The 12,416-nt window shown below is 25.7% G+C and overlaps 1 protein-coding gene across 2 annotated transcripts in view; it reads right to left on the bottom strand.

The window, feature by feature from the left end:
* LOC114120060 (furin-like protease 2) overlaps positions 1-12,416 on the bottom strand; it is a 139,276-nt gene that overhangs the window by 38,801 nt on the left and 88,059 nt on the right. For both annotated transcript variants that reach the window (XM_050205015.1, XM_050205016.1), the window contains exons 5-7: positions 10,281-10,415; positions 5,187-5,346; positions 4,536-4,708 (exon numbers count right to left, since the gene is read on the bottom strand). In XM_050205015.1, coding sequence (XP_050060972.1) covers positions 4,536-4,708; positions 5,187-5,346; positions 10,281-10,415 — 468 coding nt within the window. The remainder of the gene's footprint in view (positions 1-4,535; positions 4,709-5,186; positions 5,347-10,280; positions 10,416-12,416) is intronic.

The following is a 12,416-nucleotide window of genomic DNA, read 5'->3' as shown; positions in this document are numbered from 1 at the left end:
TAAATATTATTACTTAAGATAGATTGTAAGACAATTTTTTTCTGTTAAAAATACATATTATTATAAATGGATTTATAAAAAGTCTAATTAATCGAAAACAACTTTTAATTAATTTAATATAATTACTTCCATCATTTGGAATGTAATATTATGATGTGTATTAATGAATATTCAATTATGACATTATTAATTGTATACCGACTATTTATTACGATTATTAAATGTGATTAGTATACACTTTCTATACCATATATTCGTTGAAATATAATAATGTTACCATATAAAATTTACGTATGTATAATTATTATCCTTTATTTTAATAGTATACATGCGCTTAATATTATTATATATACATATTAAATACCTGTATAAGATTTTGAGCAAAGCGAGGATTATAGGATAATACATGTTTTAAATTCATGATTTTTTATGTTAGTAATTTTGTAACCATAGACCACAATGAAGAATAGAATTCTTTCAAAATTACTTTTTAGATATATTTAATCCAGAAATCAGTTACATTTGGGTATATTTAAGGAATACAATTTAATTTTACAACGTAGTTTTCCTAAGCTCAAAGAAAAATATTGGTAAAAAAAAAAATTGACAGAGATTTACTATATTAAGATAATTTTTAAGTTTTCAACAAAATCGATTATCTTGTTATTTGTAACTACTGTCATACAATATACATTAGATATAATATATAATATATATATTCACATAGCAATAGCCTGAGCTCAAAATAGAATCAAATTAGAATGTGACGAAAATCGTTGTTTTATTATTATTATGCAGCCCAATAAAATTTCTAAAAGTACTATGAACTTGTTAATAGAATGCATTATTTAAATTAATTGGATTTAAAATTGTATTATTACATATTAGTCATAGTATAATAAATAACTAAAATAAATAAACAACGAAAATTAAAATACAATTTTTTAAAGATTATATTAAAATCCTAACCATTTCAATATAACAGTCGAAATAGTTTTTAAGCATACTGGCCGAATTAAAAGTGTATACGTTTAGTTTTTTTGTTCTTCAAGTATTTAATTTATCACTTGTCACAAACAAGGACTTGAAATGTCCAGGGAAATAGACGATTTAACAAGTAAAGTTCATGGCTATGTCACGCTTTCGTATAAATTGTGTACTTCGAATGTAATGACATCTGTCGAAAAAAACACACATATTTGATAATTCTGTAGCCAAGGAAGAAAAAAATAAAAATTCGTACTAGAAATGTCACAAATCTTAAAATCTTTTTGGCAAATTAGTTGTCTAAAAACTAAGTCATATTATTAATGACTAATAATATATTACGGTGTTCACGTGTAATTGACACGTATGTAATAATTATGTCAAAGTATAAGGTAGTCGTAAAATTTTGAACATAATATACTATATTTTATAACGTAGGAACACGAGCGCTATAGAAGTGGTTTTTTGATATGCCTTGGCCAGTTCAATGAAGTCACAATTATATGTGTTTCAGACATGTTTATGTCAAGTAGGTAAGTACTGTATAATAACACCAAATGAAATTAAAAGAATTTTTAAGTGCGTGCTTAAGAAAGAAAAGAATATTAAACACAATGTTAATGACTCGAACTCGTATAAATAACTGGTTCATATACATATACATGGCACTTGTACACCGCACTGTGCATGAATTTTATGTTCTTTTTTCTCTTTTCTATTTAACTGTCCGCAGAAATAAAAAAGAAGTAATAAGGGAAAATGGGCCACCACTATATACCTTTGTAGATATAAACGGTCGGCATGAACAGAATTTGTGTGGTGAAAAGAGTATTTCCGATTCGGTTTTGGTCGTTTTACGATTACGCATTAACGGGAAAAATATCGAACAACTTTTAAAGTCAGTTCATTAACAACAAAAATATATTAAAATCCAAAACGTCATTAAAATTTTATTTTCCTTTCGGATTAAAGTCGTAAACAAACGTTTAAACTTGATCTTTTTCAAAACAGGTAAAATTGGAAGAAATGTGATTATAAAGTTTAACCCAACGAATAATAATTATTGTATAGTACCTATAAGTAAAACTTTACAAAGAAAATGTTTATGAGTATTTGAAATGTTGATTAAAAAAAAAAAAAAACTAGATTTATTAATTATTAGTTTATCTTAAAGTCAAACAAAAATATGAAAGTAAAAATAAAAAAGGTGATTTCAAATTACTAAAAATAAAATACCAACATTTAAACTAAAAGGATTAAAAAAACAATAGACAATTATTTCAGAATTTGTTATCATTTATTTTATACTTCTAATAAGATCTCATTTTATTAAGACTGTAAAATATAAGGGCATAATAAGGTTTAATATTTAATTTGATATATAGTAAGAGTATTTTACTTAAACAAGTAAAATGAAGTAAATATAACCACTAACTATTATAATCTTAATAATTTAATTTAATTCTATAATAATTTTAATATGTTTATTATATTTTAATAAACATTAATAGTTTAATTAGGGTAATTTTCTTTATATTTTTAGGTTTACGGACGAAAATTTATATGCATTTCGATTCAGAAAATAGTATAGAAAACTATTAAAAAACCAAGACAGAATAAAATATCGGGTGCCATTCCCAAGGGGGAATGAGTTATATATTATTTTACAATAGTTTATAATGACAAATGCTTGGAATTCGAAACTTTGAATATTTCTTTTGAAACAATTTTTTTTATGTTGGATTTTGAGACTTGATACTTGAATACGAGAAGAATTATATTATACAATTTATATTAATATAATATTTTTATGAAACTTCAATGATGTTAAATTTAATAGATATTTTAGTCAGTAAACTATACTTCATTTTTCATAATCAAGTACTAACATACTATTGTAATTTATTTAAAATATAAAATGGCATTATATACTGACTTACGTCAATTGCGTAGGTAAGCGATGGTAAGACGAATTTTAACACAGTATAGTCTTTGTACTCTCCTCCGCCCAAACATGTTTGCACTTATTAATATTTATTTTTGAAAGTGAGAGAAACCAACATACAAAATAGTTAGAATCATAATTTTCAGCGCGGTTCATGAAATTCATGTAATAATAATATTGTTACAATATTTCCGTGGTTCTTGAAGCTCCCCATATTAATTATTATTATCATATTAGGTTGTCTAAAATGTATAATTTCCATTAACACTGTATGTTATAGATATTAAGTTGATTATTACACATAACCTTACTATTACATTATAAATGTAAGATTACGAATTACGAAATACAAATTCACATTGAAAAAATACTTCAATTGATTCCAAAAATAATTCAAATGGTATTCAACGTAGAGTTTGTTGAAATAGATTCTTGTTAACATATTATTATAACCATATTTTTTTCTAATACTTTCAATTCTTAAACCGGAGCTATTAACTGTTTAAAGAAGTCGGAGAGAATAAAATTATTGCTAATTATTGGTTATTTATTTAACTGAGAAGTGGTATAGTTTTTAAAGTAATAATAAATGATTGTATACCAAAACGATTATTTGCTCCATTTATTCAAAATCGATTAACGAATCATAGAATTATATACTAGATATCGGTAATTTTTCTCTATGCTTAAGAAACTTTTATACGAAAATCAAAAAAAAAAAAAAATGACATCCCAAAGTGCCAATTATAACAGATTTTCAATAAATAAATAGTGTAACATGAAGTTATTTGTCCAACGCTATACACAATATCCGAAAATAGAGTATTTACAGAAGAGGATAATAAATGTCAATATGTCATGTATTCTATGCCTACATTTTATACACGCTTGGTCAGTAATTTTTTCATTAGGAAATAACCAAATAAAAAAAAAACCAGAGAACATAGTGTATACACAATATATAGTAGGATTTGAGTGCATTGAGTAACTGTATTAGAAGTGTTAAATTTGAATTAGAATTCAACGTTAATTGAATACGAAAATCGATTTTGAGTAGATGAGGCAGATGATGAATCAGCATCTATTTATAAATTTAGTTTATGTTATATTATATTTATATTGTTATTAGTATTTTCTTCATTCAATAGGTTGATATTAACATACTAACATAATATACAACTTAAAATTAATATTCACGTAACGAAGAATGGTATTAATAGGTTCATGGTATAAATTGCGATTTGCTTTGCGATTTATATTACTAATTGTTGAATTACACATTTTATATAATAAAATAATTAAAATTCAATTGTAGAGAAATTGTTATTTTATTCGTTTGCTCTTCACCTAAACTAACTAATTTTAATTAAATAAAAAAATAAATATCACATTTTTTAATGAGTAAACGATTGTAGTTCATTGACTCAGTCATGTTGAAAATTAGTAACCATATTTATTTTGTTCATTCTATGTGAATTGTACTACTATTAAACTGTTAAATTAATTAAAATAAATGAATTGCAGTTTAGTTTTACCAAAATGCAATAAATTTCAAACAATTATAGTTCAAAATGTAATTGGTATAATAACAAATATAACTTACCGAAGTCACTCCATAAATAAATGCTCGTCTTGCCAATGGTCCAGGTCCGTCAACAGTCTTACCATCGTCTTCTGGACCCCAAGAAGCACTGTATATATCTATATGATTGATGTTTAAACCCAATGCACGAGCTTCAACAGCATCATTTACTGTACCATCTAACATCCTTACTCCTGCAAAAGCATAAATAAACATGTATTTACTAAAGAAGAAAGAATAAGTAATATTGTGATAAAGTATATTTTATATACCTATATATTTTTTAGAATTTATTTATAATACGTAATATACATATAGTTATTGCAGTAATTTGTTAACAAAATATTATTATACTCGGTTTGCTGAGAGAATGTGGATACTGTGCGTATACGACTGGAATGTAGGGAATTATAGGTAGTCGCGGCAGAGTCAAATGCGTTTCGCTGGTTTAGAGCAACAAAATCCCATCGGCGAACGGAGTACAGTATGTTAATTTTTTTTCTTTAATGAAATGATAAATTTTAATGTACTTTCTGCTACCGATTACATATAATTTTTATTTGAGTATTAACAATATTTTAATTTTGATGGATAGTTCCAGTATTATTTCAAAAAAATTCAGTGACATTTTAGGTTCAATTATGCATTTGTATTTTTAAATTAATTCTGTACCTCCAATACTAGCGTTATATGCCACGCCGATACCGCAGTACTGGTTAAATGCGATAGCAGCTACTTCACCGGCGCACCTCGTACCGTGCTTGTTGTCGCCATTGTCCCGAGGCATAGGGTCATCATCATTGTCGTTTATATCGGTGCTAGCGCTTGGGTCCTGCATAAACAAATTCAACACATTTTAAACGTAAAATCATGATAAAATTGTACTATTATTGTTAACATGATATATATATATATATACATATATTATATTAAATGTAAGCTAAAATCAATACACGATGTTTGAAGTTAGCAAGAAACTCAAATCATTAAAAGATGGAGTATATAGGAAGATTGCTGGAAATTACTGGTAACTATTCAAGAGTATGATAAAAACATTATTCTATAATTCATAAAATATATTTCTATATAAACATCTCATCATAAAAATGAATGTATAATGTATATATTATCCACATACAAGTATAATATGATGCATGTAAAACATATATATCTAATACCAAATATAAATTAATCATAAGACCAGGCGTACAGAATTACAGAATATAAATAATTGTTTAAATATTTAAAGATTTGTTCAAACGTAAATTAAATTAAATTTAAAACATTTAAGCTAATATAAAAGTATAAAATATAAATGTTTATTTAATTATACTCAAATTGTTATGCAGATATATTTCATACCATAAATATATAAATAGTAGCAATAATAAACCTATTGAGGTAATAATAAATAATGAATTTTATGTTCTGCGTTGTAACTTACATTCTTTAATCCCACTATAGAAAACAATATTTTTCCTGGATATGGTATTTTAAATGGTCTAATCGAACGGCTCAGGAAAAAACTAAAGGAATATTAAATTTAAAACTTGTCAAAGCATTTTTTGTTTTTTTTTTTTTATTAAAACTAAAGAAAAATTAAAAGATTTTATTTATCAGGGACGGAAATCTTATGAACTTAAAATGTATTTAAATTACGAAAAAGATTTCTATAGACTAAGATTTCAATATAAGTAGGTACCTACATATAATAAAACTAAAGATGATTCGCTTTATTATGTTTTTGAACACTTTATCTTATCAAATAAATATAAGATACCTAAAATATTGAAATATTTTATAAAATAAAAATTATAAGAACTCAAATTTATTGTTTAATCAAAATTTTTAAACTTAAGAGCAAAACATTAGCTATTAATTAGATACCAAATAAGCCATTTAGGTCTGGATGTATACTATATATTATACAGTCTTAAACACGACTTGAAAAAAACACGAGTTTGTAAAACTTTGAGTGTACACAAAGTTGCTGTTTTTGACGTTTTCAAGGGATAAGTTTTTAGTAAGAAATTTAAAAAAACTGTTTACATTCCTATATGGTCTTATGGAGACTATATTGGTTATAAAAAGCACCTTGAGCCCGAAATACTTTTTTTTTATATATACGCATAATATAAGTATTAAGTATACATGCTTATTGTCTTATTATTGTGGAGTGCACTCTCTCTGTTTATTGGTAGCAGTCAATCGATAATTTTCAAGTAGTCGATGGTGATGATACAGCTTAAATTAAAAAACAATATTCATATCTATTCAAAAGATGAAAAAACTCGTATCTACTAAATTTGTCGAAAACATAATTTTTATGTTGTTCGTAATAATATAAAGAGATGCAAATATAATCCTATAATATCATTCATTAGCACGACCGAAAATGTTTTCACCTCTTTCCTGCATAACTGCGAGCAATAACTCGATAACTATATTATGTAAACATGTAGGAATAAAATTAATGATGTAAAATTGTAAAGTAATACAAACAAACCCATCAAGGATCAAACTCATAATTTTAATCAAAAACAAGAATTTCCCGAAATATTGCAATACTCACATATACAAAATGTTAATAACGTATAAGACGGAATATCTGGTAGAAACTATTAGTAAATAAAAATATAATTTGTGTTTTAATGTATTAACCGATCGCAGGGAAAAGTTGAATGTGGCGTGGTTTTTTTTCTAATTGAAGTTTATAAGGATTTAAATTTATAAAAAAAAGCAGACATAGTATTTAGACCAATATTGGTTTCTATGGGGATATATATTATATATAATATCATACTTGATAAATCTGATGGTCATTCGAGAGTAGAATTCACCATGATATAGTATAATAGTGTATAATGTAGTACATGTGCGTTTATATATACTTTAATACCAAATTAAACCCAAGCACGTAATAAAGTATCTTTTGGAGCACCAAAAACGATATCATTAATGTTGTATAATTTGTGTACACGATAAAAGACAAAATGTTGATATACTAGGTATAGCTCAATAACATTTAAAATAACGTGAGTTATCCTTTGGAATATTTTTTAAGACATTTAAAATTAAAAATATAGAAATGAAAATATATATATAAAGGCACGTATAATTATTATATACATTATTATACATATTATTAAGATGTAATTTTTAGAGTAAAGTTGTTAAGTCATCCACGTGTATATTTTTATGTTATAATACAGATTGTTCGTTAAAATTACGTAAGCAGCTAATACTGGAAATCATTAAAAATGTATATGCAACTGTCAAAGGAAAATATACGAATATTAAATGGGATGTGTGTATTTTATAATAATTTAATATTTATATTCTATGTAATAACATAAAAGCACAAAGTATATTAAAGTATATAATGCTACGCCAATTATTGTGTGTGTACTTATAAATGTCAAATTGAACAAAAAAAGTAATATTTAAATAAACCCGGAAAGTCGGCAATTATATGTAATACATAAACATTAAAAAAAATAAGCAAATTCTTTCACAATACAATTATATTTATTATTTTGACAACAACGACTTTTTTCTAAACCAACAAATCATTTTATAATTTACACACCAAGCTTATTTATTTCATATTTGTGCAATGGGAATCTTCATCATTGTTCGATAAACATAATATAAGCTCACATTATATAAGTACGTGCTCATCACTAGCTGCTTAGCCAAATTCCATTATCAAAGTTTTATTAAACAGTTTGCATATTAACCTTTACAAATGCGTCATTCACACTCTATACATCTATGAGCAACGACTTCGTGAAAATCTTTGGAACGCCCAAGGCTTTTAAAGGTGACTAAACTTTAATACACTTCAACACACATGTAAAACCTTATGCAGATTTTACTTCAGACTACACGGTTATTATATTTTAATATCAAAATAAACCCACTTTGCACGTGTGCGATCCTCCAGCGAATTTTTAAAAGTAAAAGAATTTAACTTAAATAAGATATCTAATAAAATTTCATTATTTACAATTAACTTTATTATAATCATGTCAAAAAATATTTTAATTTCCATATTAATTCAATTCATTTATAATTTAAATTACTATAAAAACCCTTAAGTACCTAAAGTATTGCGGTATGGTATTATAATATATTGATTATAATGCTTAGTGTTATGTAATTATTTTATCTTCAGCAAAATTTTACTCTTTAAAACAAAAAAGCAACGATGTATAACTATAAATATTGATAGAATTTTATACCTACAGTAAACGCATATTATTATATATGAAACGTTTGACTAAATTATTAATTTATACAATGGATATGTCAAATTGTGAAATTAGTAAATATTTGAAATGTATGTAATAAATATAAAATCAATATCAAAAGTATGAAATGAATAAAATCCACTTAAATATACAATAGTTATTTCATGAATAAGTATAATTGTTTATTGAATGTTTTAAAGGTAATTAATTTAAGATATTTTATAATTAAGGTTTTTATGTTTTATATCTTAAGCCCCCATAATTTGTACATACATTCAATTTTATAAGTATAATAATATAAATATTATATACTCCGATACTCAGTGAAACATGAAAAGTTACATTAGTACATTATATATATTATTTATGGCTTTACACTAATACTGTTTGGAAGCTCACCCACGTTTTGTATAATGTACATTAAATTTGTACATATATAATTTGTATAGGTACCTGAAAAGTTTAAAATCTACTAAATATTCTCTAAGGTATTATGTATCATACATATTTCATAATACCTATAGATAGAACTTAATTATTTCAGTTTTAAATGATAAGAATAACATTAAAAAAAAATTATATTTCTCTTGAATTATTTTGTAACATATCATGACAACGAGTGTTGTTTTGAATCTTATGTAATTATTTCTTGGGTAATCTATCTATTTACATTATGTATTTAATAGTGGAACGGCAGAAATTTAGTAGTTGAATCAATAATTCAACTAATATAGGAAAAAATAGTTCTAAAAAAATAACAATAGGATAACAATGCCAACTACGATGAATAACTAAAAGCAATCGATACAGCTATTCCACACCCACGGTATAACGCCCCAGCATTAATTCCCCAAACACTTATGCTCGCGTCGAAAATGTTCGCGACTACTTTATTGAGTCAACAAATTCATGACACGGTTTGTTCTGTAGGGAAGGAGAGAGTGCGATATCGAATCGGTGGCGAGTGGTTATATGTGGTGGCGGTAGCGATGAAGGAGGAATACAAGAGTTAAAAATCGCATTTCCTTTTACTCTATTCCTCTTCACCCCTTATTCTACGTTATACCCCACTCGCCCGGGTCTTCGTTTTTCTCATTGTCGCAAAAAGCGGTGCGCACTACAGCACTTTTCTGCGAACACTGAATATGAAATCGTCAAATGGGTCCGAAAACGCTGAAATCCCAGTTTACAATGCGTACCGTCGATGTTTTGGTGTGTGACAGCCTGTTAGGGAGTGAGTGATAGGAGAGGGGGAGAAGAAAGCAATTTGTTTGCCTGGTGCAAATCGGATACTAATACTATTCCGCAGCGTCGTCATCGTCGTCGGCTGATTCGGACGGGAAACGAAATGCACACCCTCATTAGGGGATGGGAAAACGTGGTATGTTTAGTGCTCTATCAGTTCGAGAATGAAAAGAGGAAAAAATACTGAAATAAGAGGGAAAAGGAAAATACGGACACGTATGTTACTCCTCTTATGATTATTATTATTATTATCATAGTGTTTGCTCACGTAATTGTGTGCCAAATCGGGATGATTGGTCTGTATACCGTCGTCAAGTATTGAGACGACAACGTTTTTGCCAGTATACCCTTTTTGCCAAGCCGGACCCATATTCATGTCGAAACCGTCCAGAGCACCGCCATTCTGAAAGAAAAATAAAATTATTATTAATTTATAATACAAGAGTTTAAGTATCTAAAGATTTGAAATGGGTAAATTGACAGATGTACATGACAGATGAGTATAGGGTACAGACTACAGTTGTCATACCAATAGGAGTTAGGAGTATATAAAAAACAGCGTTTCAATGTTTTTCATAATTTTTTATATAATTATTATTTTATTAAAACAAGAAATATTGTATAGCAATAAATATTGTGAGTAATATAAAGGTATTTACTATTTGTTTATTCAGCTAAAGAGTACGCTTAATGCGAGAATAGATTTTATAATAGTTTTAGATTACAGCGATATTTTTTCTTAAATGTTATAAAATAACAAAATGGATATAAACTATTACTAGAAAGTGAAAAATCATTAATAATAAATGTAGATAGGCAATAAAGAAAACCTTAATATTTCTTTGCAAAAGGTCTGAACTGATGTATACCTATATGTAAATAGTGAGAATTATATACATTATACATGTTCTAAGTTTTAACTATACATTATTTGTTTGTCATTATCAAATAATTGTTTAGCATTAATACAAATATAGCGAAGGGCACTATATATAATTGGCCGCAGTGTATACACATTTACGTATATGAGGCTTGAAGTTAACATAGAAGTTAATATGTAGGCTTACTAAGTTTGGCTGGGCCACACTCGTAATGATATTACATTTTTCATCGCTCAAATTGTTTTACACGGAGTTTAATTTATTAAAAAATTATAGCATAATGTAAACAAAAAAGAGGAATTGTACAAACTTTATACACAATGCAAAAAGAAAGCAGCAAACGCATTTTTTCCGCGTAGGACATGTAACTCGATTTTTGTCTTTTTAGTATAATGTTTAAAAGAAAAATAATAATATAATTATTTGAAATTAAATGGAAGAATTCTCAGATATTAATTTAGAAAAGTAATAAAAGATGTGGAACACGGTAGTAAAAACAGTTGGTAAAAATAGTTTCTTTTTCAAACTTTTAATGGAGTTTTCTTAAAATTATACAACAAACCGTTTGTGCTATATTTGAATATAAAGATATATTTTAATCAAAAACAACTATTATATTCGTTAAAAAATATTGTAGTTAATGGATAACGCATTAAGTTATAATACTAATTATTTTTAAAAGGAAATAATTAATGAATTCTAAACTTTTTTTGAAAAATATATATAATAATTTGTTATAAATTCTAGAACATTATATGTATAAAATTTAAGTATAACATTTATTAAATTAATTATCAGCCTAAATATTTTCTTCTTAACATTCATATTCTTTTATAAGTTCGCTTGAAAAATCATTGATGAGAATAAATGTATGAAATTAATTTACTATTCTTAAATATTCATAACATTTAGATGTAAATTTTTAAATGCATATGATTATAGATAAAATAAGCGAAATATAATTTAAAGTAGAATTTATGTAATATTTTCATTTTCGTTATTAATTACTAAGCTAATACGTTTTTTTTTTATTATTATTATTCTCTTTAAATATAGAATATTTCTTAGTATACAAATCGTAATTAAAATGTTCAATTACATTTTTACACACAATGATATGAAATAAATTTGGTAAATCATAGCAGACATTCGAAGATGGTCGTGATGGTGTATTTACCTCCAGCTTAAAATTATTCATGATACATCATTAAATATTTAAATCGTAATATTTTTGGAAAAAAATATCTTCTAATTAGGATGATTTAGATAGTCAATAATTTTAAAATTTTTTTGTGACTTGACTAATTTCTATAAAGCATATTTTAATATTCAATAACGGTATTTATATTCTCCGTTCAACTAATTTTAATGTTAATGTTATATATAATTTCAATTAATTTTGTTTTATCTTTTTTACTGTTAATTAGTTAATGAAATTTATTTATTTAATTTATCATAAGATATGTTAATTTTGTATCACCTACTAATATTGTTATCAAAACCTGCATAGCAACAATTTTAGT

Source organism: Aphis gossypii, chromosome 3 (genome assembly GCF_020184175.1).
Source record: "Aphis gossypii isolate Hap1 chromosome 3, ASM2018417v2, whole genome shotgun sequence".
Taxonomy (NCBI): domain Eukaryota; kingdom Metazoa; phylum Arthropoda; class Insecta; order Hemiptera; family Aphididae; genus Aphis; species Aphis gossypii.
Note: the sequence above shows the minus strand (reverse complement) of the source record. Positions and strands in the feature narration are given on the sequence as shown.